The 24,725-nt window shown below is 37.0% G+C and overlaps 2 protein-coding genes across 2 annotated transcripts in view; one reads left to right on the top strand and one right to left on the bottom strand.

Annotated features, from left to right (window-relative positions):
• Positions 1-255: 255 nt before the first annotated feature.
• LOC146003618 (large ribosomal subunit protein eL34-like) lies at positions 256-16,865 on the bottom strand. The gene is made up of 3 exons (XM_083141935.1): positions 16,621-16,865; positions 4,737-4,934; positions 256-426 (listed from the first exon to the last, which is right to left on the bottom strand). The coding sequence occupies exons 1-3, from the start codon at positions 16,683-16,685 to the stop codon at positions 321-323; spliced, it is 369 nt and encodes a 122-aa protein (XP_082998061.1). The 5' UTR covers positions 16,686-16,865; the 3' UTR covers positions 256-320.
• A 1,025-nt stretch (positions 16,866-17,890) lies between these two features.
• tkv (serine/threonine receptor kinase thickveins) overlaps positions 17,891-24,725 on the top strand; it is a 62,873-nt gene continuing 56,038 nt past the window's right edge. Inside the window, exon 1 of the mRNA XM_083141471.1 lies at positions 17,891-18,022. Coding sequence (XP_082997597.1) covers positions 17,947-18,022 — 76 coding nt within the window. The 5' untranslated portion in view covers positions 17,891-17,946. The remainder of the gene's footprint in view (positions 18,023-24,725) is intronic.

Below are 24,725 nucleotides of genomic sequence, written 5' to 3' on the forward strand. Positions count from 1 at the left end.
TAATTTTCCTCTATTTTAGGCTGTACACATTTATAACCATACAAGTTGAAGTTATTTTATTATGCAATGTGCACAGACATTTTATTACTTGTATTCTTCAATTCTCACTTTATATGAAATTATTCCATGGGAAAAGTTACCATTTTTGGAGTTTATTATGCTCAGTGCGAAGAACATCCTGTACTTTCAACATGCAAAACCTTGAAGGAATATTGATGTCACAACTAACCTGGCACCAGTAAATCAAAACACACATTCAATTTTTATGTGATTTTATTTCTTATTTTTACCATTTTTCATAGTTAAAAGTTCAGAATGGTTTATTCCTTTGCCTTTGGTGCTTTCTTGGGCTTTGAACTTGCTTGCTGTGCTCTCAATACTTTCACGACGATCTTCTGTTCTTCTACCAAAAATGCACGAATAATCCTAAAAGAGAAGCAAATGTAAATAAATTACTTAAAATCATAAATCAAAATAAAGCATAAAATCAAAACAAAAAAGTACAGAAATGCTAAAACAAATGTAACATATGTATTAATGTGTATTTAATGAACCAGCAGATTCCTGTTACTATTACCCTCAGTGCAGAAGGCTTTGTGTTTGCTTAGATTAGATTTGACTGCATTTGGTGTATAACAATCACATTGGGTGAGATTATGCTAGCAGTAGTAAAACCAAAAACAGCAGCAGAAGGGGAAGACGACGACAAGAAAGAGAATATAAGCTAGACATAATAAAAGTCTGCTCTTATTTGGCGTAATTCATGCACAATAAAAAACAAAAATATGGCTCAAACAAGTTATGCAGACATTGACTTGCACTTGCTTCAAATACTTCCATGCCAGAAAGATTCATTCTGCAAGAACATGTAGTACATAACATGCTGACTCGCTATGTATTATTGTATTTTGATATTATTTACATTTGTCATGGAATATAAAGGCAATTCTATATAAAAGAGTACTGCATAAAAGGAAGCAGGCAAATACTGGTGTTTTATTTCAGTTTTATTTGTTCAACGGATACATTTTCCACTAGCAACGTGTTCAGATAATTCCACACTTAAACCTTTAGTGTCCGGTTGGTTGATATTTTCACCATGCCTGCATTTCCATTGAGTATGGATTGCCAATACATCAACCAGCACCACACAACAGCAACTAAAATGCATCATTTCATGATAACTACACACAATATTTCAGTTGTCTCTTTTGATCTTCAGTATACATACAACATACTCGAATTACAAAATAACATATCCATCGTTACTATTATTAACAAATGAAGTTTGAAAAAGTCCTTATTTCCCTTCGTTACACCATAATATTATGAGACATATGAAAGCTTGTATACTACAGTGTAAATCACCAAACCTGAGACCTTCTGTAAACAAACGGTCTCACCAATTTGATTTATCACTCAGCATCAGCTGATTCATGACCGCAATCATCTGCTGTTACACTCATAGTTCGCCGCACCTATTCATTTTATATAAGAGCCTCTGAATGTGAGAACCCGCTCTCAAAACATCAGACGAATATGCAGCCGCATACATTGTTACTCTCCCGGTCATTCTCTCTTTCATAACCCTTAAAACTGCAGACACTGACACACCACTGCACTGGGATACCAACTTAACCACTTCTTTTACTGGTTTCTCAGGATACCACTGACAGAACGTTACATAAATATTGAGTAGAATCTGTTTCTCGCCCCTTTTCAAAGGCTGTCCTTGCTTGGAGAACACAGAGACCTTCCCGCACGCATAGAACTCGCCATGTTATTTTAAAGACAAGTTAGGCAATATTACTAAGTGGCACTACTTCCTTGCTGTCCACATGATTATTTTTAGAAAATAACCAATGTTATAAAATATCATTATGTACACAAATCTCTAAGCTCATTGAAAGTTACAATGCATATTCCTACAAAATGTTCACATTTATCTTGCCTTTCCATGTCACCAAGTTATTTTACGAAGTGCACTATATTTGGCGGAACAAAAATCATTATTAGGAGGTTTTTCAAAGTTTCCAATCACAATAAATTTACCAACTTTCTTTGTCTTGTTTTGATCATCATCAATATATTTATTGGACTTACAGCAATGCATATGGCTGTTTATGCCCATTATATATTTTATTTACATAAGATACAATTTACATAAAATCTACAAATAAATTTCAAATACACTCCTATCTATATCATGCTTAGAAATATACATTACCATGTTATATCATTTTGTCTAAAAAAATGCAAGTAAAATATATTCAATTTGTATGCAAGAAAAAAGCCAAATTTATGGGAAATGATTACTGGTGCAAAGAGTTAACCATAAAGGTGAAGCAATAAGTAAAAAAAAGAAAGAGCATTGGGTTTAAAGTGAGACGTCATTTGCGGCAGCATATCCCATACTACAAATTGGCCGTTGTTTTACCTTACGTAATGAATCCTGTAACAACGCTGGATTTTCGTGTGGATTATTTTACTTCTATGAGCTTGCAATGCTTTCTGCATGCAGGTGGTTTTGTTTACAGAAGGTCTCAGGATTTGTGATTTGAACTTTAGGTTCCTTTTCTCCCATATTCAAATTTTTAAAAGAAAATTTGAACAAGCATGAAGCATGGTGGAGAGTTGATCAGAGGACCAACTAGTTGCCGATTGTAGAAAGTTTAAAAAGTGCTTGCTTCTTATTCATGTCATTAGATACACCTGTTTGCTGTGCTATGCTGTTCATTATGTGCCCTTATTGAACATATTAAATAAATGTACTACTCGTCATTCATTGAATTTTATCAAGTCACTATTTTTTTTAAATGTATTTTAAAGGAAATATTTTCCTCTCTCATTTGGTACTTAAACTCATATTTCAATGAGATGAATTGACCTTCAATTTTTAAGGAAACATTACAGAAAAACTCTGAAATTCTAAATTTTTAGTTAGCATTTATCAATAACAAATGGGCCATTTAGAATTTGATTCTTTTCTTTTTAAGTTCACTTTATGCATAGATAGGCTAATTGGGACTGGATCTAATTTAAAGTGGGATTTGAATCACACAGTACCTCTACTGAGCATTAAACCCAGGACTTCTTGATTACAAGGCCATGCTCAAATAATATTGTATTTTTGGAGCTTTGAAGTCACCATGCGCATTCATTGACTATGTAGCAGATGATATTTACGGCCATGGAACAAATATCCCCCAGTGCATGTAAAAATGAACATTACGTATTGAAAGCATATAGACTAAAGGAACAGAAAACTACTAGAACTCATTTGCGTTACTTTCAGATGAGTAGAGACAAGAGTATTAATGAATATGCATGCTGTGCTTTCATAAAAAACAAAAGAAATACATGAGATGAGACACAAATAACTTTTGGTTCAAGTGATTAAGTAATTTTTTTAGTGTCATTGAAATACTTAGTAACCATACACATACTTGAATGTGTACAGAGACCACAAACAAAAGAACCTGTATGCACCCCCCCCCCTCGATCTGTTCAACATGAGCCTTAAGGAAGCATGCTCCACTCTACCCCTCCCCTCCCCATGTGAGTACGGTTCACAAGAGTCGCGGGTCTGTGCAGGTTTTTTTGCTAGTGGTTCCACTATACCTATGATATTATTGGTTCTTCTTTAATTGTACAAGTTTTTCAGGTTAAGTGGTAGAGCAGTCAAAGGTTCAACTTAACCCATGAATAAAGAAATTCTAAGTCTAGCATTACTCTCTTACCAAAAAACTTAAGCCAAGTAATGAAATTCCTAGTGTTAATTAGATCATTTCTAAATTTTCTCATCAAGAAAAGTGAAACTCATGTACAAATTTCTTCAGCAAATATGTTTACTATATGGAAAATTTAGTGACTGTATCAAGTTTAAATACGTGGGCGTACCCAAAAGAAACCGAACTAATTTTTTTGTGAACTTATTTATTCACAATTTAAGTACAAACCTTCAATCCCCTTCAAAGTACTCTCAACTTGCATTAAGACACTTGTCCAATCTTTGATTCCATTTTTTAAAGTCATCTTTTGTGATGCGTGACAGCGCCTCCATCATTTTTTTTCACCTCAGCAACATCAGGAAAACACTTTCCTTTCATGTCTCCTTTCATTCTAGGAAACAAAAGAAAGTCGTATGGGGCAAGGTTGGGTGAGTATGGGGGGTGAGGAACAGGGGTGATACCATTTTTGGTCAAGAATTGTTGTACAGACAGGGCTGTGTGAGCTGGGGCATTGTCATGATGGAAAAACCAGTCACCCGACTGCCACAAATCGGGCTGATTCCACCACACACTGTTGCGCAATCGTTTCAAAACTTCCAAATCGTCTGTCAAAATTCGCTGCACTGAACTCCAAGTCACTCCCGACAGCTCCACAATTTGTTCAATGGTCCGTCGTCGATCTTCGTTGATGATTTCATGAATTTTTTCAACATTGTCATGCGTTCGGGCCATGGAAGGACGACCAGAACGAGGTTTGTCATCAATTGACATTTCACCATTTTTGAAATGGGAAAACCACTCAAACACTTGAGTTTTCCCCATAGCATCGTCCTTGTACACCATATTTAACATTTCAAGAGTTTTTTTTGCGCTCCTAGCGGCAAAACACGGTACTACAAAAGCTCTGCCCAGCACAAAATTAGTTCGGTTTCTTGCCACGTATAAACAAGCAACTTCAGACAATTAATTTTACTTACATGCACAAATCTCAACACTACTAATTACCTTTCTTTTAAACACTTGTGGCACAGGACACCACCATATGATCTACGGACAGTATTCCTCCTTTTGGGCAGGCGAGATCTTTCTATGGATCGAGCTGGTTCAATGCCATGTAACTTTTCTTTGCACTGGCCACATCTTGGAACAGTCTTGGGTTTCTTCAAGTAGTGTACCACCAGACGACCACCAGGAGTCCGAACCCTGTAATGGAAATCATTAGTTAATTTTCTCCCAATCAGGGGTAGGCCTGGTCGCTATGGTGCCTAAATTTTCAAATTCAGTTCTAAAACTGTTTTACTTTAATATTTCGGGTTCGCTTATGGAAATGAATATTACATTTCTTTTTAAACGACTACAGCATATGAATAATGTGTGTGTGTTTTCTGTATCATTGAATCAAAATAATAAACATGCCATTACAAATTTTGAAATCTGCAGCAATATGGTAGTCTGTCATATATTAGAATGTATTGCCTAGTTATTCATACAGTTACCAGTTGAGCTTTCTTTAGAAAGGCCACCCACAATTGTCTGTTAGAATTCCAGATAAATATGTTTGCTATTGTTGAACCTTAGTGCAGATATTTCAGAAGTTGGTTTTCAAAAGAGTAACAACACGTGTTTTTATTAGTGTACAACACGAACAGCCGCGACGCAATGTACACAACAATCTTTTCGAGAACATTCTGCATAGTCTACATACTACAGAGCAAAATACAGAAAGATAAGTCAATTTGACCATGTTGCGAAAGTGTGTTTTTGTAGTGTTCAACAGATACATTTAAAATCTCCAAATCTGGTTTCAATGTTTATCAATATTACATAGTTCGAATAAGGTATTAAATGGGCTACTTTTATTGAATAACATATCTAAATGTCTTGAAACAAGAGATTATTATTTAGATTTCAATCAAATAAATGATTTTTGGCACAAATGAAGGAATTAGTTTGGAATATGAGAGAGGACATGCAACATGATTGTGGTGTTTAAGAAATTAATAACTTTTCATTTTCATTTTGCAACAAATAATCTCAGATTATGTGAACAAATGTCCATTTTACTACACATTAAGTTGATTTTATACCCAGGCAAAAATCTGAACATTCCAAAACAAAATCCGATGCTAAGTTACTTAATATTTCATAAATGCAAAATATTAACGACAAAAGTCAATAAATTTACAATGAATACAATTATTTTATGTTAAAATGTTTTATACAATAAAGCAAATCAACACAGAACTCAAAACACACAAAACCAAAACAGAAGCTATCATCTTAATAATTTTATGCTGTTTGGTTAGGTGGTATCATCATTAGCATGTTTTTTTCCCCTATTTGAAAATGCATACAACTACATTTTATGAATAAAATAAAGTGAAAGCACTACACAGGCCATATTTTGGAATCAAGCATCTCGCTCGTTTGTGGTTTTCTCCACCATGAAACACATTTTATATACATAAAACATGGAAAATCCATCTATTCAAAAAATTCAACAATTCCTGAGTGTGTAGTCAGTCAAGGGCACCTACGAGCACTTTCCTTCTCTCCATAGACAGACATTTTTTTAAAGTGTACCTGAGGATTGACAAAGGATGCCTCTATAGGTATTGGATATTTTAGTTTACTGCATCACCAACCCGGAGATATAATCGTGACCAAAATTACCCTACAAGTTCTACAAAAAACAAAAACAAAAAAAACATTGCTCAAATTTTCGCTGGTGTATAAGATCATCACAAAGATGTTTCATCAAGTAACGATCCATTGTGTGTTCACTTTTGTGGTGCCAAATCTATGCAGTTTCAGTTTTGTACTATACTTACTGTAATCTTTTAAAAATACAACTTGCACTTAGCAAAGGAATAACGAAAAACAAAAATATTATGTAGGTACCCTTGACCCTCTGTACCCCTCGAGAAAATGAAATATTTTGTTGTTTATGAATGTTTACCTTTGTTTTAAGCTAGCAGAAATCTCTTACTGTGAAGCAACATCTGTTACTTTATGCTGAAGCAGAACAGCTCTAACACTTTTGTGCAAGTGGATATAGTACTAAACATGACATTCCACAATGGCAGCTATAATTTTACATAGTTAAGTTTGGGACTGATAACAATTTGAGACATGTTCTTTTGCTATTTGAGTGTGCATACAAACTACAAAAGTACTCTGCAATGGCAGTATGGCAACTTACGCAGGTCATAACTTCGGATCAAATATCTGTTATTTGTGTTTTCCACGGTCAGGAATCAATTTTATATTACATAAAGAATCAAAATCTGTCAATTAATAAAACATTCAATGTAATTCTCGAGGGGTTACAGTGGGTCAACAGTCCCCACTATGTACACTTCTTCAACAGTATGCTCCTGAAATATTTCACACACACATATATGTAACATAACAAATATCTTTACCACCCACACACATATATAACATAACAAATATCATTACCACTTAATAATCTTGTTACTTTCCAATTTATCCCCCAAATTGTATATTTCCATACAGTATTATCATTTCCTTGAAGATCTTACATGACTAACTCATACTTACTAAAGTGACTGGCAGTGCTTAACCAGTTCAGTAATGACCCAGCCCCTATTTCCAGATATTCTTATGTAAATTAATCTCAACCAGGGTTAGACAAAACTAAAAATAAAGAAGTTGGCACGAAACATTTGTTAATTTTATTATAAATAGGTGGGTTTCATATGACGTCAGAATGCGCCTGCTGCCATGTTTGCAGCCAATTTTATTTGTTGTTTTCAAGGAAATATGCATCGCATAGCATTTGTTACATCTGCACAAACTTTGAGTTTGTTTTAAATCACGAATGTCTGTTTCTGTATTTCCTGCCTGCCTGCTTCAATTTCGTATGCTTAAAAGCGCTGGCTTCAATTATGGCTGCTCGAAGCCACAATTCAGCAGTTTGTGACGTAGGTGGAACACACCTATAAGGCTACAAAAGCCACAAACCCAACTACCCCAGACATTTGAAAACTTCAAAGGTCACAGCCCCCTTTATTCCTCTAAAGTAAGTTTACTTAGATAGTGACTATTTCTTCACCAGGTGAAGCTAATTTTACCAGATTTTAAACTGTGCATATGCATGATCTACAACCTGGCCTGGCCTGCTACATGGATATGTGTGCATTCTTTAGTTGATGTGCTTCAAGCATACGTTTGTGTGCATTTATTTTCGTGCAGGCAGTACTTTTTACTCTGCAAACAATAGAGTTGGAAAAATACAGCAAGGTAATCAGTTTTAGACTTGTCCTGCTAATATGTCACATGATATAAGTATGAAGGGGTATTACGTTCCTAATGTTTATATTTGGCAGGTCAAATTTATGTCCGAGTATTAAAATTAACTTCTGTATATACTTCCCAGCACCTAATCATGTAATTTCCGGTCTTCAGCACTTTTTGCTATTCTCACTACCTGGTGCCAGGAGTAGTGATGCCCGTTTTTAATGTAACTTCAGCAACACTGCCAATGAACACAATAAAATATGATAAACAATGTTAGGGTATGATTCAGGCAATGGATGATATTAATTTTGACGTCACAGGCACAGTGCATGATGGGAAACCTCGCCAAATGAGAATGTGTTCCGGCACAGTAACTTGGCATTCCGCCAAGTGAGAGCAAGAGTGTAGTGTTATTTTTCCTTTCGTTTAGCTTCTGTATTGGGGAAAAGTAAGCAGTAGTTAAGATATAATGCAAGAAGCACTGTTTGCATTGTTATAGTAATTCCCAAGATCTTCGATGCTTTAGCCTTAATATCTTTTTTTCCCCAACATTTCACCAAAAATAAAGGCCGCAAACCTCCTCAACAACTCCATTGCAAAAAATTATCATGCACCCAAAAACTTGCATGGCGAAGGATTTAAGTTTTACAACACTATCATCAAAATGAGCAGATTTTCACTTACATCGATAGTTAAAATGTATTCCTTTAACCTTTAGATAATGTAGACGAGTCAAAAGGAAAGAAGATGAAGACACTGTTAGCACAAAATAATATATATCTTCGTAAACATGTAAAACAAATAAGAATAATTACCAATTACATTTTTATGGAAAAGAAAATTTATAAATGTTATAAACTCCTACAGATAAGCTTTAAAATAATATTTTTTAAGTTTCGCGAGTTGCAATTCTCAGAGACTTATGAATGAAATATAGGGAAGCTGCTGTGAAATTACAAATAGCTATTTTAAAAAAAAATCACATGGGTATTAGACGGTATCATGATTAGCCAAAATGAGGTCGGGGGTTAATTTTTAGGAACACGAAAAGGAATTTTCAAAACTAAAATAAAGAGAAAAGTAATTGTTTATTTGTTTGATTTATTGTACTTTGCTTTTATGCCACTTTTGGGCTAATTGCGAAGATGGGGATGAGTGATGATATCATGAAAGTTATGAAGGAATATCGACAAAGAACATCCACTCCCTGGCTGGTATTCAAACCAAGGAACCCTAGTGTTGTATGACACTGTGATAACTAGGGAACGGAACTTTATGTGCTAAAAAACTCAGAAATATTTATTTTTTATGTGTCATAAATGTTGAAAATATGTGATAAAAACAGGAAAATATGTGACAAAAATAAAAACATTTCGTAACAAAAACAAACTATAACATGCATTTTAAACACCTGAAATTAGTTTCTAAATGATTACCTCTTAGCGAGCTATTTTTTGGAAGAGTTGCAGTGGATCACCATAGTTTTTTTTTTTCAAATTCTCCATTGTAAATCTGTGACGATTATCTCTAAAAAGCATCTTATATTGTGAGAAAGATCGCTCCACGTCACAAGAAACAACTCTTGCATATTTGAAGCACGAAATGTCACTAACGCTGAAGTTTTCCAAAGCTTCATCTTCCTCTACTTCACCTCCTTCCAAAACACATGCAATTTGGCACAATGTTTGAAAACCTTGGTTTCTCCCCAAAAATTCTGTACATTTAGACATTTAGATCCAGTGACTTCTTTCAGTTTCGTTTCTACTGTACGGACTTCACCAATGGAAGCTGCCAAAGTTTTCGCGGACGATTCAAGCTTTCATATGGAATTAGAGAGAATGGACAGGTTTGTTGAGATGTATGCCAATTCGACTTTTAAGGAGGGCTCCATCAACAGTTCTTGCAGAATTCTTCTTTGTCGAGATCATTTACAACAGATACAATTTTTTTCAAAGTTCTGGGCGTAACATCTGCATCGCTAAACTACAGGTGTAGGGGGAAGGGGAACCTCAGGACATTTTTGTTTAAAAATGTCTATTCTTCTAGGCAACTTGATTAAAACTTTCTTCCCATTTGAAACCAGTTTATCGACATTGGGATAAAGAGCTCTTATCTTTTCACATATTCTATGCAACGCGTGCACCATTTTGGGGTAGCTAGCAGCAAGACCACTGCATGTAAGCTGCAGCATCTGTCAAGAGAAGAACATTGTCAAATTTTATGCCTTCTGGCCACAATAGCTGCATTGCTTCATTAAAAAGCCTTGCTATCGTTACATGTAGCCAGCCCCAGCTACTTACAGCTATTTTCTCCCAATAGGATCGTAGGCAAGGTGCCAGAAGTCTGCCAGCGAGGGTGTTCAAAGACAAAACAAACCTAGCACTCTCGATATGAAAGAGGTGCGGAGAATAAACATTTTTCCTTCGAGGATTTCGAGGCAGCTGAAGTCAATGAGCGATTTTATGTATTTAAAATGAAAATTCGCAAAATATGTATTTACATACGGAAAACTGGAAAATATGTGTTTTTATGTAAAATAAAATTTGCTGTGTTGACATATAAGGCTATGATCAGAATTTTGGCAAAAACGAGGGGCTCTATCTTATCGCAGAAAAAACATTTATTTACCTAAAGTTCCGTTCCCTAGTGATAACCACTCTGCCATGGAGTTCAGTGAGGAGAAAAGTAAGGAATTTCAATAATTCAAACAAAAGAATATTTGCATTGTTTCACTTGGTAATTTGCCCTTGTTTTTGAGGGAGTCTTCATGGGTGACAGAGGGGGGGGGGGGGGGGGGTAAGCAGACATGATAATTCACAATAAATTAAAGTTGGCCTGTATTTTATAAAAGCTCGTATTTTCGCTAAGCACTCTGGCAGTGTGTCTAGCACTGTGCTACAAATACAAGATCCCAGGTTCGTATCCTCGATAAAAGATACGCTGTTATATTCAGACTTTTATGTTGCTTTTCTTCGACATTTGGCAAAAGCACTCGAGAGAAAAAAAAGGACTCTCAGCTTCGATTCTTGGATAAAATATCGCCTTTTGTATGCTCGATTAACCAATGTCACTTAGGTTCACTGTTCTCTTCTCTGCGATGGTTGACTTCTCTGTGTATTTGTAGGCCCCTCGGTCTGGGGGAGGGGTTGTACATTTTCTCTGATTTTAGGCTGGCTGTGAACACCCAAGAATTTACTCCATGCAAGTCCACTGTCCATAGTTCCATATAGTTTGAACATTACCTACTTTTATACAACGATATTTTATGGCAAATAACATATTTACAGATATGGTCATTTTTGAGAGACTACGCAAAGTGCAAAGGACTTATCTATTGCATGTGATTTTCCGTACACCTCGCTTCCGTTCACCACTGAAAATATATATATATCTTGGCATTGGCTGGAGCGACCACGAGAACGAAGTATTACACTTTAAACGTGGCAACATCTTTGCGCAAAGAAGGAAGTAGGAGTTATTGTCGGTATGTACCGAACTGCCGTGAATAAGTCTATGAGTAGCAGCAAGTATTTAGAAGATTCTCTAGATTTATCTGTACCTTCAGTGTCCCTGTTGCAACTTCCAGTTTAGACAGAAATCTGTGACTGTCATCCAGTGGCATGGAAACATATTGTGAAGCCCTGGGGGAGATTAGAATGTGAGGCCCCCATTCCTTCTTTAAATTTGAAATCTCAATGTGAATCGATACAAAATCTTCAGAGATACGTAAGCAAATTATCATATTTATATAATAATAAATTACTGACAAAAATGAGATTTAATAATTTTACTTACTTTAAAAATGTATTTCTTTGTTTTCCGGGAGTCTGAAACAATGCAAGCCTTGCACACTTGCTTCATGGCAGTTGGAGGTACTTTATTGTTAAAATATTAAAATCAGGAATGCAAGGTCAAAAAGATCAAAAGACAGGACATGGGTCAATATCCAGGCAAGCTATAGTGAATTTTTAGTAAATGTTTCACATGAGAAATATAATACGACAATATGTTATACTTATTTCGGGCCCCCTAAAGTTTTAGACCATCCTGCCTGTATGTTACGCCCCTTTGGAGGTATAATTTTAAATTATAAGGTTTAACTATAATTTAAAGACAGATGTTTTAATTTTATTGCCTTTTGCCTATTCAGAGCCAATGAAGAATATAGAGAATGTCTCCAATTTCATTAATTATTGGTATACCAACTAAATTTGGCCACCTAATCACGAATCTGTAGTTAAAATGCGGGGGTCACGTGTGGAAATGGGGAGAAAAAAAAGCTGATATTAGTGGAAATTTTTTTTTTTTTTACAGCTGTATCACATTGTTTTAGGAACAAAACTTTAACTAAGTTTGGCTAACCTAACCTTATCGGAAATGGTTTGTGGGGCTACCCGTGCATGGTTCGTGGCAACATATATAGACGTAAGTGTACATTTTTTTCATGTGATCCCCACATTTTAACAACAGATTCGTGATTAGAAGGCCAAATTCAGTTAGTATACCACAAATTAACGAAATTGAAGACATCCTCTGTATTCTTCACTCTAGCCACCTTTTCTATATTTTTTCTCACTTCTATTTATTACATTTTTTGTATAAGCACTTGGGATGCAAGGCCCCAGGCAGTCGCTCATTCCTTGCTACGCCACTGATGTTATCATGCAAATTCCCTTCGCATCTGCACCAAAGGTATCATTCTACACCCTCTATTTTCCGCACATTTCAAATATTTTTGTGAAAATAGCGCGAAAAGTAATTTTTTAGATCTACGTGGTACGAAAATTAAGTTTTTCTTAAAATTAAAATTCCTTGCGTAACGCCAATGAGGTTTTTCAGGACTTCTATGATGGTGGATGATGGATTCATGTCACAGGCGCACGTCTGATTTTTTTCTTTTTATGATTGACTTGTGCAACGGGAACATTTGCGATTGCGATATGTTATTTGTGTAATATATTGGCAGGTTGGACATTTCAGACATTGGATTTCATTTATGCAACTTCAGAAATTGGAATTAATTATTTCTTTTTGGCAACTGCAGGCCAAAAAGAGGAGGGTTCTATTTCCTAAATGACTTGTGGGATGGGATAATTTGAGTCTTCTTATTTTTATGATGGGACGGGAGTGGAGGGTGGTATTCTGTGGAAAAGGACAACAAGGACTTTCAACATAGGAGTTACTTCATTTTTGGACTTTGAAATTTAACTTTGATGTGTAATTCAGTGCCTGGCCTTGGTAAATAGAGGTACGTTACCTTCTTAGGTTTAATTTTAACCTTAATTTTTGTATCTTCATGTGTCAATGCGGAAAACAGTGAGAAATAGTGTTGGGGACATGCCTTCAAAAGGGATTCTATTGATAAAGGTGGGGCCGCGGTAGGACATTAACCTCAGAAATTTGGACTCAACAATTTCAAACGACAATATCTCAACTTCAAACGACTGTACATTCGTAAATACTTGATTCCGTGCTCCAAATTTTTGTTCCTCATAATTAGCATAATCTTAATTTTAAAAAAAATCCTACTTCCGAAATCGAGGGTGTAGAATGGAACACCGGACCCACTTGTTGTTCGCAGAATATCATCCATTACCTTTGCTGGTGAAAATAACTACATGCTTTTCTCAACACCTGGTGAAAGTAGTCACTGTAGGTAAATTTCTTACATCGGACAACAGCTGAAATTTGCTAGTTCATTTAATTTGAATATTCGTACTTACGTATTCTGCATTGAGAAACATCGCTGAAGGTGGCATTTCACTTATTTCACGGAAATAAGCTCTATTTGCGACATATCGAGTAAGTTTTTCAAATTTCTTTTTGGCTTAGGTAACATGCAAAATGACAGTCACAGTTTCTCTACCATACTCGGCATGCAGTGTTTCCACCCCACTGCACCCAAAAATACCTACGTAGCCCCATAAACCATTTCCGGTAAGGTTAGGTTAGGTAGGGTCACGTTTAGGTTACAATAGTTAAAAATTGGTTTAGAAAAAAATATGCGTAGCCCCACACACCATTCTCGGATAGCCCCACAAACCATTTGCGGAAACGTACCTTCTTCAGTTACAAAAAACAAGTGTTTGGAAACACTGACCGGGATTACGTCATCACACACAGGCAACATCCGGCTGGAAGGAAATGGATGCAAGAGCTTTCGTGCATCGGTCACACATTTATATAAAAAAATACATGATTTACCGGCAAAATTCAATGAACAATGCAAGAAAACACTTCCCCCAACTTCCACAACTATAAAGAAACTGCATTACGTAAGTAATTTCTGCTGTAAATTTGAAGAAATCAGTTTGTCCAATATAAGAAATTTACAGTGATTAATATATTTTTTTACCTCATGATTTGTGTGCGAATGAAAATCACTCAGCACAGTGTTTGTCATCTGATAAGAAGGATCTATTGTAAAGTTGGGATGATGCACGGTAACAGTTTACTATCCTTCGGACACCTATAACTTCTTAGTTTCGTCAATTTTTGACATTTATACTTACATATCTGCTTCGCGGAACATTCCGTGTGGGGCTATCCATTCCGGAATCGGAGGGAAATTTAAACTAAAAAATTACAAATTTTGGTACTAATCTGTTATTCCCCGGACAGATTTCTTCATTTTTACAGAAGAAACTACTTACGGTAATAAGTTCCTGTAGCATTGTCTAACATCTGGAAGGTGTTTGGTGTGATGGAACTGATTTCTTCAAATTTAAAAGTTTGGGGTTCATTTGGGGGCAGGTGACTCCGGCCAATTTCTAACATGCCCTTAAGAGGTACTCTATAGATAAAGCCAGGGAGCCGGAGCGGAGACGGGGCCACGTTAGCGGTTGGGGGCGGTAGGTCAATTACCCCAGGGGCGGAATCGGTGAGGTATTGTGAAGAAACGTGTTGCAAAAATGGACTGTTCAACGAAACAAAATGTCATTACCAATGTGATTCACGTGTGGTTTCATGAGAGTGATATCAAAGTTGTGTGTTCAATACCAAACCTCATGAAGCAGCTAATAGTAGTCAAAGGAGGACATATTTCATACTAGTGTATGTTACGTACAATGGCTCAAAAAAGTATTCATCTCACCACAGGCTTCACATGGAAATACCTACAACAAGCAGAAAAGGAACTAAGATGGATGCACATGTGCACAGAAGTTTAGTGCACACTATTGAGGTACAAACTACACAGAAAAGAAACAGCGGTACTTGTTTACTATCCTTTGGACAGATTTCGTACATAGCCCCATGAACCATGTCCGGTAAGGTTAGGTTAGGTATGGCCACGCATAGGTTACAATAGCCTAGTTAAAAATTGGTTTCGAAAAAAATATCCGTAGCCCACACACCATTCTCGAATAGCCCCACAGGTGTCCGAATGATAGTAAACATTTACCGAAACAGCTTTAGTAGTTGACAGGAGGAGCACAGAAGAACAAAAGAAAAGATGCATAATTGGAGCTCAAAGAAGTATTCAACTGTAATACTTGCGGCATGAAATATTAGGTGTGTGTGACATCTTTAATACCTGCTTGGACCCCCTTTCCTCTTGATGATTTCCTGCAACCGTTGTGGGACTGATTTCACCAAGGTATCTGTTGCTTGTTGGGTAAGCTGCCCCCTTTGGTCCAACATAACGCGTTTGAGGTAATTTTTGTTGATAATGTGGTGTTTCTGGATTCTTTCTTCGAAAATATGCCAGACATTCTTGATGGGATTAATGTCTTGCGTTGGGAAGCTGTTTGCATCCAGCATGGTCATTGCTCTGGGTGAGGGTATAGTCACCAGTAAGACCCATAATGTTCACTGAGTTGGGTAGGTGCACCATCAAAATGTTGATGTAACATGTGTGGTCCATTGTACAAGTGTACCATTAATGAAACACAAATCCCCAACACCATTGGCACTCATACAGACCCACACCATTACCCATCCCTCACCGTATTTTGTTACAACTGCGATTTTCCTCATCTGGTTCACAGTTCTTTTATCACGACACCAAAGGAGGCAGATTACACAAACCAACAAGAAATACCTTGGTGAAATCAGTCCCACAACCGTTGCAGGAAATCATCAAGAGGAAAGGGGTTCTAAGCTGGTATTAAAGATGTCACACACACCTAATATTTCATGCCGCAAGTATTACAGTTGAATACTTCTTTGAGCTCCAATTATGCATCTTGTCTTTTGTTTTTCTGTGCTTCTTCTGTCAACTATTAAAGCTGTATCTTTTCTGCGTAGTTTGTACCTCAATAGTATGCACTAAACTTCTGTGCACATGTGCATCCACCTTAGTTCCTTTTCTGCTTGTTGTAGAGGTTTCCATGGGAGGCCTGTGGGGTGAGTTGAATACTTTTTTGAGTCACTGTACATCTCCAATAAAGAGTAAAAAACTGTAAAAAATATATTTTTCTCTCTTTGTCCGCATTAACTTGCACAGCACTGTATATTCATGTTAATATTATATTAATTAATATTCCACGTTTCATCTACCAGCATCATTAACATAGCCCTTTAGTTTTACCACTTCTTCCACCAACATTCATACGATAGATATCGCAATACGATATTTCCAATATGTACCATTCTCTGCAATGAATTTATCATTAATTTTACTCACTTTTTAATCTTATTGCTTCTGGTATTGTATGATAGTCTACGACGATAAACCACTCGTGGAGCCATTTTCTCAGAAAACAAATGTACTGACTGAGAATACCAACACTTTTCTTATCACAGTGTTAAACAAAATTATCGTTAAAATGTTCAAGATGTAAGAGGATTCTTTCGAGGCTCCAAATTTAATTTTACTTCACATGCCACCATATGTAACAAACAACCGGAAACGGAATAGGAAAGAAAAGTACAACATCTAACAGAGTTGCCAATATCTCATACTATGATCATCATTAATTGCGTTCGAAAAACACTAAAATGGAACGGTTTATGTCCGCTCGCTTGTAGCATGCTTGTAGACAAATGTAATAACAATTGACGTTTTCTAATGTTGTATCTAATCAAGTCACATTTTACACCCATCAGGAATCGAGCAATGGACAGGGTAGGGGCACTGAGGCCGTGTCCGAAAGGTGCAAGACCGTACTTGAAGCGAGCATCCTCCGAGTATGGTCTTGGAGTTCGGTCTTCAAGTCGTGGACTGGAAGTACACGTCTTTCGAATTGCACTTCGACTGCAGCGCCAAATACGATCAGTAGATAAAACTGAGTACTCGTTGTTTTCCTCGCGTTTTAAACACTTATTTTTCACCATAGAAATCACATAGCATTTTCAAATGTTCGTACACATACATTTCCACACATTAGAAGAACTATAACCAACAACTTGCTGGCCCATAACCTGTGTCGCTGGCTTTCTACCTCCGTGATTTTAAACAAATGAACAACGAGTGCGGAAACCACGTGACCTAGTCACCAACCATCTGCACTGCGACCTGTGCACTTGCGTGCTTCTGTTCTTGGCGCTTTCGAACTGCACTAGGTGACGTCACTTCCGCACAAGACCATACTTCAAGTCTGTACTTTGTACCTTTCGGACAGAGCCTGAAATGACACCAAGTTTAGTTCTATTCGTGCATAAGCAATGTAATTTTTGGAAAATTATGACTTGCTACATTATCTAAAAAAAATTGAAAATATATTTTCATTGTCGATTTAGACAAGAAACTCTTCATTTTGTTGGAAATAATGTTTGAATACCCAATGTAATCGTGCTCGAATGTAAAGTTTAGGCAATGGAATGGCAATGGTTTATTATATGGCAACCAAATGTCGAACAAGTGGACCCTATGCTAGCGCCGCCACCGGAAAAGTTTTGGCAGACTTAATTGGATGAAGCGCTGAGAGATGTCTCTACTTAAGTCGTGTAGGGTTACTTGTACTGTAATGGACGTAAATGATGTCCGTGTAAGTAAAAAGTGGTCGTAAAAATGGCTGGTGAGATAAGTTGGGAGAAAAAGTGGACTTTTGTTGGACTTGGTGTATTGCTCGGCCAAAGTAACGTAGGTATGTGCAATTTTATTTTCCTAATACTTCCATTGATCTAACTGTACGTTTATATATAATGTTATAACCACGTAAATGGGCTGTCGAGTGATTAGATGAGGACTCGCATTGTTATTGTTTACCATTGTGAGTGAAACAAGTAATTAAATGTTGATGGGTTTGTTACAATATACGAATAATTTTCAATATGCTGTTGCCTTATGTTATTTGTTTTTGTAGTTGACATGGCGGTACATTATTTGATAGATTATGGACTTTCGCAAAATTTCATCTATTGGATAAATCGTTAGTTATGGGTAGTGAGTTCTCAAAAAGATTACTCATGTTTCATATGTATGACCATAGCAATGAAAACTAATATTCGGGCATTCCAATATTCGTTTTGGCATCGGAAAGACTGACATGTTACCACTGGTGTGCAACGATGAAATATGACACTTTTTTTCTGACTAATTGTAGGTCTTGCAGTTAACTATGGGGGTACATTTTTCATAATGCGCCTAAGTAAATGACGAGTTCAGTATATCTTCCTTAAATGTAATGACGTATTTATTGTAATTTTTATGCATTAACAATTTTTGTAGTTTCTTTGTAACCAAGGGGTCCCGGGTTCGATACCAAGTAGAGGCACATAGTGATTCGGATCACACTTGAAATTGTAATTCCACACACACATACTTGATCAGCTTGGTAAATGTCTGTTATATCGGAGACACATTTCTTCATTTTTACAGAAGAAACTACTTACGGAAATGAGTTTCTGGATCATTTTGAAAGTTCGTGGAGTTATTTTCTCACCGTAGAATACTGCCCAACAAGAAATAAGAACTTTTGATATAATAAACTTGCATTTTGTGCAAAGCGACAACATTATGCCCTTGTTTCCATTATTTACCTGCAGATGGCACAAGCGTCGAAAGTCATGCGGTCTCTCCAGTGTTTCCAAACGTGCCTTTTTTTTTAACTATGCATACCTTACCTTGCTGGAAATGGTCCGTGGGGCTATCGTCAATGGGTGTTGGGCCTATTCGTCAATGGTTTGTGATGACCTAATGAACGCAAAGTAGGTATTTTTCGGTTAAGAAGGTGGAAACACTGCATACCCACTCCAAATCGACAAAACACAAGCACGAGGCGCGATGATCCACAGCTGTACGTGCCATATTGTATGTTCCGCAACGGAAGTAAGGAAAGAAAGGAACTAAAAGAATTACTCGTAAAAATGCAAGTTATTTTCGTGTAAAAGTACAAACCATCCGAAACACAAAATATCCGATTTTAATGTGTCTCCGATATAACAGACATTTATCATCAGCTTAGTGATAACTTCCTGTCTGCTTTCTGGAGAATGATGTGTGCATACTTTATGCTTTTTTTTTTCCCAAGTAGCCATTTTCATAAGGTTTGTGAAACAGACTGCTTCTTCCATCAACATCACATGAAGTGAGGGTTGCAAAGGGGTGCCTTTCTTCGGAACTTTTACCGTTCAATAAGCTATTGTGCTTCTTTCATTACATTTAGAAAATATTTGGGAGATTTTTTCAAGTCTGAAAACTTGCTTAGCATTGTAATAATGCCCCTAACAGCTGATCATGTGGTATCCAGTCTCGAGCATAATCAGGGACATCTTGAAGGCTGGGTGAATGCCTGGGGTGCATAACCGGGCCATCTGTCTTGATTAGTACCAAAAACCTTATTTCTGATTCCATAAGCGTGGTTATTTGTTTGAATTTATTTATAAAGAGGTGCCAAAAATCCAACTTGCCTGAGTGGAAATTTGTTAAGGGTTCCGATTATTTTATGTTTTTTTTTTCAAACTCTGCTAGTAGAAAGGCTAATTATTATAGAATGTTGGCAATGATTCTCATGCAAAATTTGAACCTTCGCTAAAACTCCACCACAGTATGTGTTAACAGCCATAAATTGAAATCAAACCATGTAAAAAAATGCATACGTAGCATGATGAAATCACAATAAAACTAAAGGAACTTTGGCTGAAAATTTTATCATGAGTCGCCCCTAAACAGAACACACCTGTGAGCTTTGTTTGGAAATATGGCGATAACAGACAAGAAGAATGACTGCTTCCTTTCTACATTTTTATCTGATAAATAGTACTTTGTGGAACTCTAAGCTGCGTTAATTACTTCCTCAAAGCTTCAAAAGACTTTCTAATTTCTCCTTTATAGCTTACGAAAAATCATTAAACATTCGGAACCTTTACCTTTATAAGGCCTACACAGCTTGGCATATTTTATACTTCATGCTCAAACATATCAATAAATATAGAAATGCAGGTAAAACTCTTTTGTGCACTGTATTGGAGGTGATGTGATCATTACTATACTTTGACCATCATTAGATATTGGTACATATTGAGATTCATGGCAAGCAAATTTAAATACCCTTGTCAAAGTTCCCACCTGACTTTCCTTGATGATACAGTTTTTTCTTGAACTATGTCTGTGAATGAAAATCATAGTAGCCTACCGAACTCCTTTACATTTGTATTAAGCATAAAATATTTGTATTCTGCCTTTCAAGCTTAATACTTAGTAAAGTTGGTCATGGAACAAGATCTGGTGTATTTTGGCCACCTATAGTGGAGATGCCTTTCCAGTCGGTGCAGGGACTGCCTTTATGGCAGTGACCCTCTGTTTCCGCATTTACCTATGAAGGAACTTGGGATCAAACAACCAATTAGGCATACTGCTTGGGCAAGATCAGGCAACTTCTCCAAAGCAGCCAGAAGGGAAACAGGATTTTGTCAAAATAACTGTTCTGCGCTGTGAATGGACACCATTCACAGCCGGAGTTTGGTTGTGATCGCATCACCTCCAAAATGGCCGAGATCATGAATATGTCTCGCCCTACCCCCATATCCCCTGAATGTGCCTTCATGGTGCAGTACTATATCAGGGTGGCCATTGTAGGACCATGATAAAATTCAAGTATAATTCCCAGTTTTCAAGGTAAACTTTCCAAAAATTGAATGTCACCAGAAGATGTTTTCTCTTTTTCAACCTTACATATTACCACTTCTCACCACCCACACACATACACACACAAATGTATTAACAGTATAAAGGGTCTGTGTGATACCAATGTATCCATATGTATATTTCAAATATTACATTTAAGATGTGGAGTTTACCTTTGGATTTCACATATTCAGACTCGAAATACATCTAGAAACACACATTACTAATGTTACGGGATATACTAGTGTACGAAAAATTATTAATTGTATAAGAATTTTAAGCTGAAATTTACCTATTCAACTTCAGGATATATTTATTATCTTGCAATAATCTTCCGTCTATCTTCCTTGTTCTACAAAGGACAATAAACGGATCTAGAATTTTATCTTTCACGTAGCTTTCTTTTCCTTCCTCGATAAAAATAAAATTGATGGGTTAAAAACTTGCCTCAGAGCATTTATAAATTCAATGGAATATGGTTTGATTGATTGAGTTTGTGTTTTAAGTCCACTATGTGCTTCCACCGGTATCGGACCCGGAACCCCTTGATTAAAAGGCGACGATGCTACCACTGCACCATCGGGGATACCCTCAGTGGGATATGGATTTAATAAATGTTGCAATTTTTCACGTCTACGGAATAAAATTCACGAAGAATTCATGCAAAATTCCTGGAGCCAATTATTCATGCATAATTCCCAGAATTCAATGAATTCCCGGTGAGTAGCCACCCTTGATATGCATGGGGAACTTTACCTTTACCTACTATACAACAAACGGTAGCTGCACACACACTTTTAAATCTGCTTGAATACAGTTTGCTCACAGTTGTGTTTTCCAATAATTTTTGTGGTTGTTTCAAGTTTAAATATCTCCTCTGTGTATTAACAATGCCAAAATTTTAAGACTGACATATTTAGTTGTCTTGACTGATTTCATCCAAATGGAATACTGTATCCATCCTCCCAAATATCTGGTTGCTATGAAAATAACAGTTCACATGGACAAAACATTAGTGGCCCTCATTTGGATCCCAACATATGAGGGGCAGTCAAATGAAAACTGAACACCTGCTACAAAGTGACAATGGAGTGTGTTTTATTCAAAAGTAATTGCCACAAGTGTTAAGACATTTATCCCACTGGGAGACGAGACAATCAATTCCAGTCTTGTAGAAAGAGGTAGGTCGCTGACGGATCGACAACCTCACCCACTGTTGCACTTCCTCGTCCGAATGAAACCGACGTCCACGAATGTCTTTCTTCAGGTCACCAAAAATGTGGAAGTCACAAGGGGAAAGATCAGGGCTGTACGGAGGATGTACAAACGTTTCCCAGCCAAATGTCTGAAGCTTATTCCTCACCAGATTGGAAGTATGGAGATGGGCGTTATCATGCAAAAGCATGATTCCATCCGACAGCATTCCAGGGCATCTTGACTTTATGGTGCAGCGCAGTTTCTGCAACGTGTCTGCATAGCGCTGCACATTGATTGTGGCTCCACACTCTAGGAAGTCGACAAACAGAGGGCCCTTGCAGTCGAAAAAGAAGCTCAGCATGACCTTACCAGAACTCGTATGGACAGCCTTGGATTTCTTTGGCGGGGGAGGATCGACATGTTTCTATTGTTGGCTTTGCCCTTTGCTCGCTGGCTCAAAATGGTGGCAGGGGACGAAATGCATACTCTTCCTTGTGGTACCACTGCAAATGACTCAGACATGCAGTCATTCTGTCAATCTTTTGTCCCTCCGTCAGTTGATGCAGAACACACTGCGTGCAAATTTTTCATAACTGCAGACGATCTTTGATAATGGCATGCACAGAGCCATGACTAATGCCAACCTGAACATGAATTTCTTCCTCTGTGATTCGTCGGTCTTCCCGGATCAGACCATCGATCCTCGCAATCACATCAGTTGTAAAGGCTCGATGGGTCTGTCCCGGGCGCGGATCGTCTTGCAGTAATGTGCGTCCTTCGCGGAATCTCTTCTGCCACTCTTGCACACTTGTTAGGGACTTGCAGTGTACGCCATACACTGCAGACATGCGATAATGAATTTCGCGTGTTCCAGCACCCTCAGCCACCAAGAAACAAACCACACCTCTCTGCTCTTCTTTTCTTTGCTTTGCTTGCCTCCATTTCAAATGCTGGACGAACACACTTTTCACTACGCTCAACTCCTGAGCAATGACGAAGCAACTGTGTGGACCTGTGCGTTTTCACTATGCATTTCTCCTACCCTACAGATGGCAGTCCCGATACGTAACAACAGTGTTGCCAACTTTTGCGAGGAATGTGTTTTAGGGTGGGTGTTAGCTTTTCATTTGACTGCCCCTCATACATATGCACTATATTGTTAAAAACATTATTTGTCAAGCCATAACTTAAGAAATGCCCTAAAATATTTAAGTATGTTATCTTAATGTCCAAAAATGTAGTTTAGGCAGAAAAATGAAAGTGGCATCAGAATTTGGAGCTACCTCAGAATATGAAAAATCAATTTTTCATCCACCATCTTGAAATACTTTCAACAAATGCAAATGAAAAATGAAATCATTCCCTGAGTGTATCTATTTGAGACTTGAATTTCAGGTTAAAAACTAAAATTGCTAAAGATATCGTGGTCTCAAATTTGGTGACCCTTCTGAAACCACACACTATATTACAGTTTTTTTTATTAAAAACTTCAAGCTCAAGTAATGTCCTAACATAGCTGAGACTTGGTTTTCTTAATCTACGAAAATCTAATCTCAAATATTTGCATAACTTAAAGCTCTCGCAAGGCATGTAAATCAGTCTGTCGTCCACCATCTTTAAACATGGTGACAAATTTTTCTCAAATACAATATGACACCAATCCTTTAAGTTATCTTGTAACGCTAAAAATTGCAACTCAAAAGGTTTACATTTATGGCAAAATGTATGTTTGTGATTTTATCACCACTCCTCTCCTAAACTATGAAATGTAATATTAAAAGTTTTACTGCAAAATTGCAGACCGACGGATTATTTACAATGACTGAGTTTAGTTCCTTATACTCTGAAAATGCATTGTAGACAATTTTGGGGAAAAAGAGAGCATGGTATAGAGCATGCGTGCAGCATGAGGAAAATCAGTTTTTCATTCACCATCTTGAAACATATTGTTCAATTTCACTCACGTCACATTGCAGTCTGTCAAGTTTTCTAGCTAAAGATATGACTTGTCTTTCTTTGGCCATCCACCCCACCCATCCTCCTCCTAAATCGTGCATTATGTTTCAATAATTTTATTGTGAATTTACAGTGCAAGTAATGTCACAATGCTCCTGAAAGTTTTATGCGCAAAACTCGAAATTGTAGTCTGTAAAAAGGTTTGAAAATGTCAAAAATGGTCAAAATATGAAACTATATGTATGCATTGTATTTACTTGAGTACTCCACATCTCCTATATTTAAGATAAAAAGGCATCGTGGTAGATTATGAGAGTGCTAGACTTCTTGGGCATAGAGCTCCTAACCACAAATGACATTTATCCTACATGGGCAAGCAACCCATTACGTTCAATCAATGCACTGAACTGGAGGGAGGGAGGGGTCACTGTCTCAGTGAAAGGCATTGGAAAGAAAACAGAACATTTGCACACATACTAAATTTTGAGAAATGAAATCAATCATTTCAAAAGTGTTTGGTTTAATTATACCACAATTACCTTCATTCTACTTTCACGACATTTCACTAC

This window comes from Lepisma saccharinum, chromosome 20, assembly GCF_977018435.1.
Source record: "Lepisma saccharinum chromosome 20, izLepSacc3.1, whole genome shotgun sequence".
NCBI classification, from domain to species: Eukaryota; Metazoa; Arthropoda; class Insecta; order Zygentoma; family Lepismatidae; genus Lepisma; species Lepisma saccharinum.

What these genes read in the sequence shown, in the direction of transcription:
- LOC146003618 (XM_083141935.1), bottom strand. Translation starts at nt 16,685, where the DNA reads ATGGCTCCACGAGTGGTTTATCGTCGTAGACTATCATACAATACCAGA. An exon ending in AGAAGCAATAAGATTAAAAA is followed by an intron (nt 4,935 to 16,620) that starts GTGAGTAAAATT and finishes TTTCCATTACAG; the next exon opens with GGTTCGGACTCCTGGTGGTC. An exon ending in CACAAGTGTTTAAAAGAAAG is followed by an intron (nt 427 to 4,736) that starts GTAATTAGTAGT and finishes CTTCTCTTTTAG; the next exon opens with GATTATTCGTGCATTTTTGG.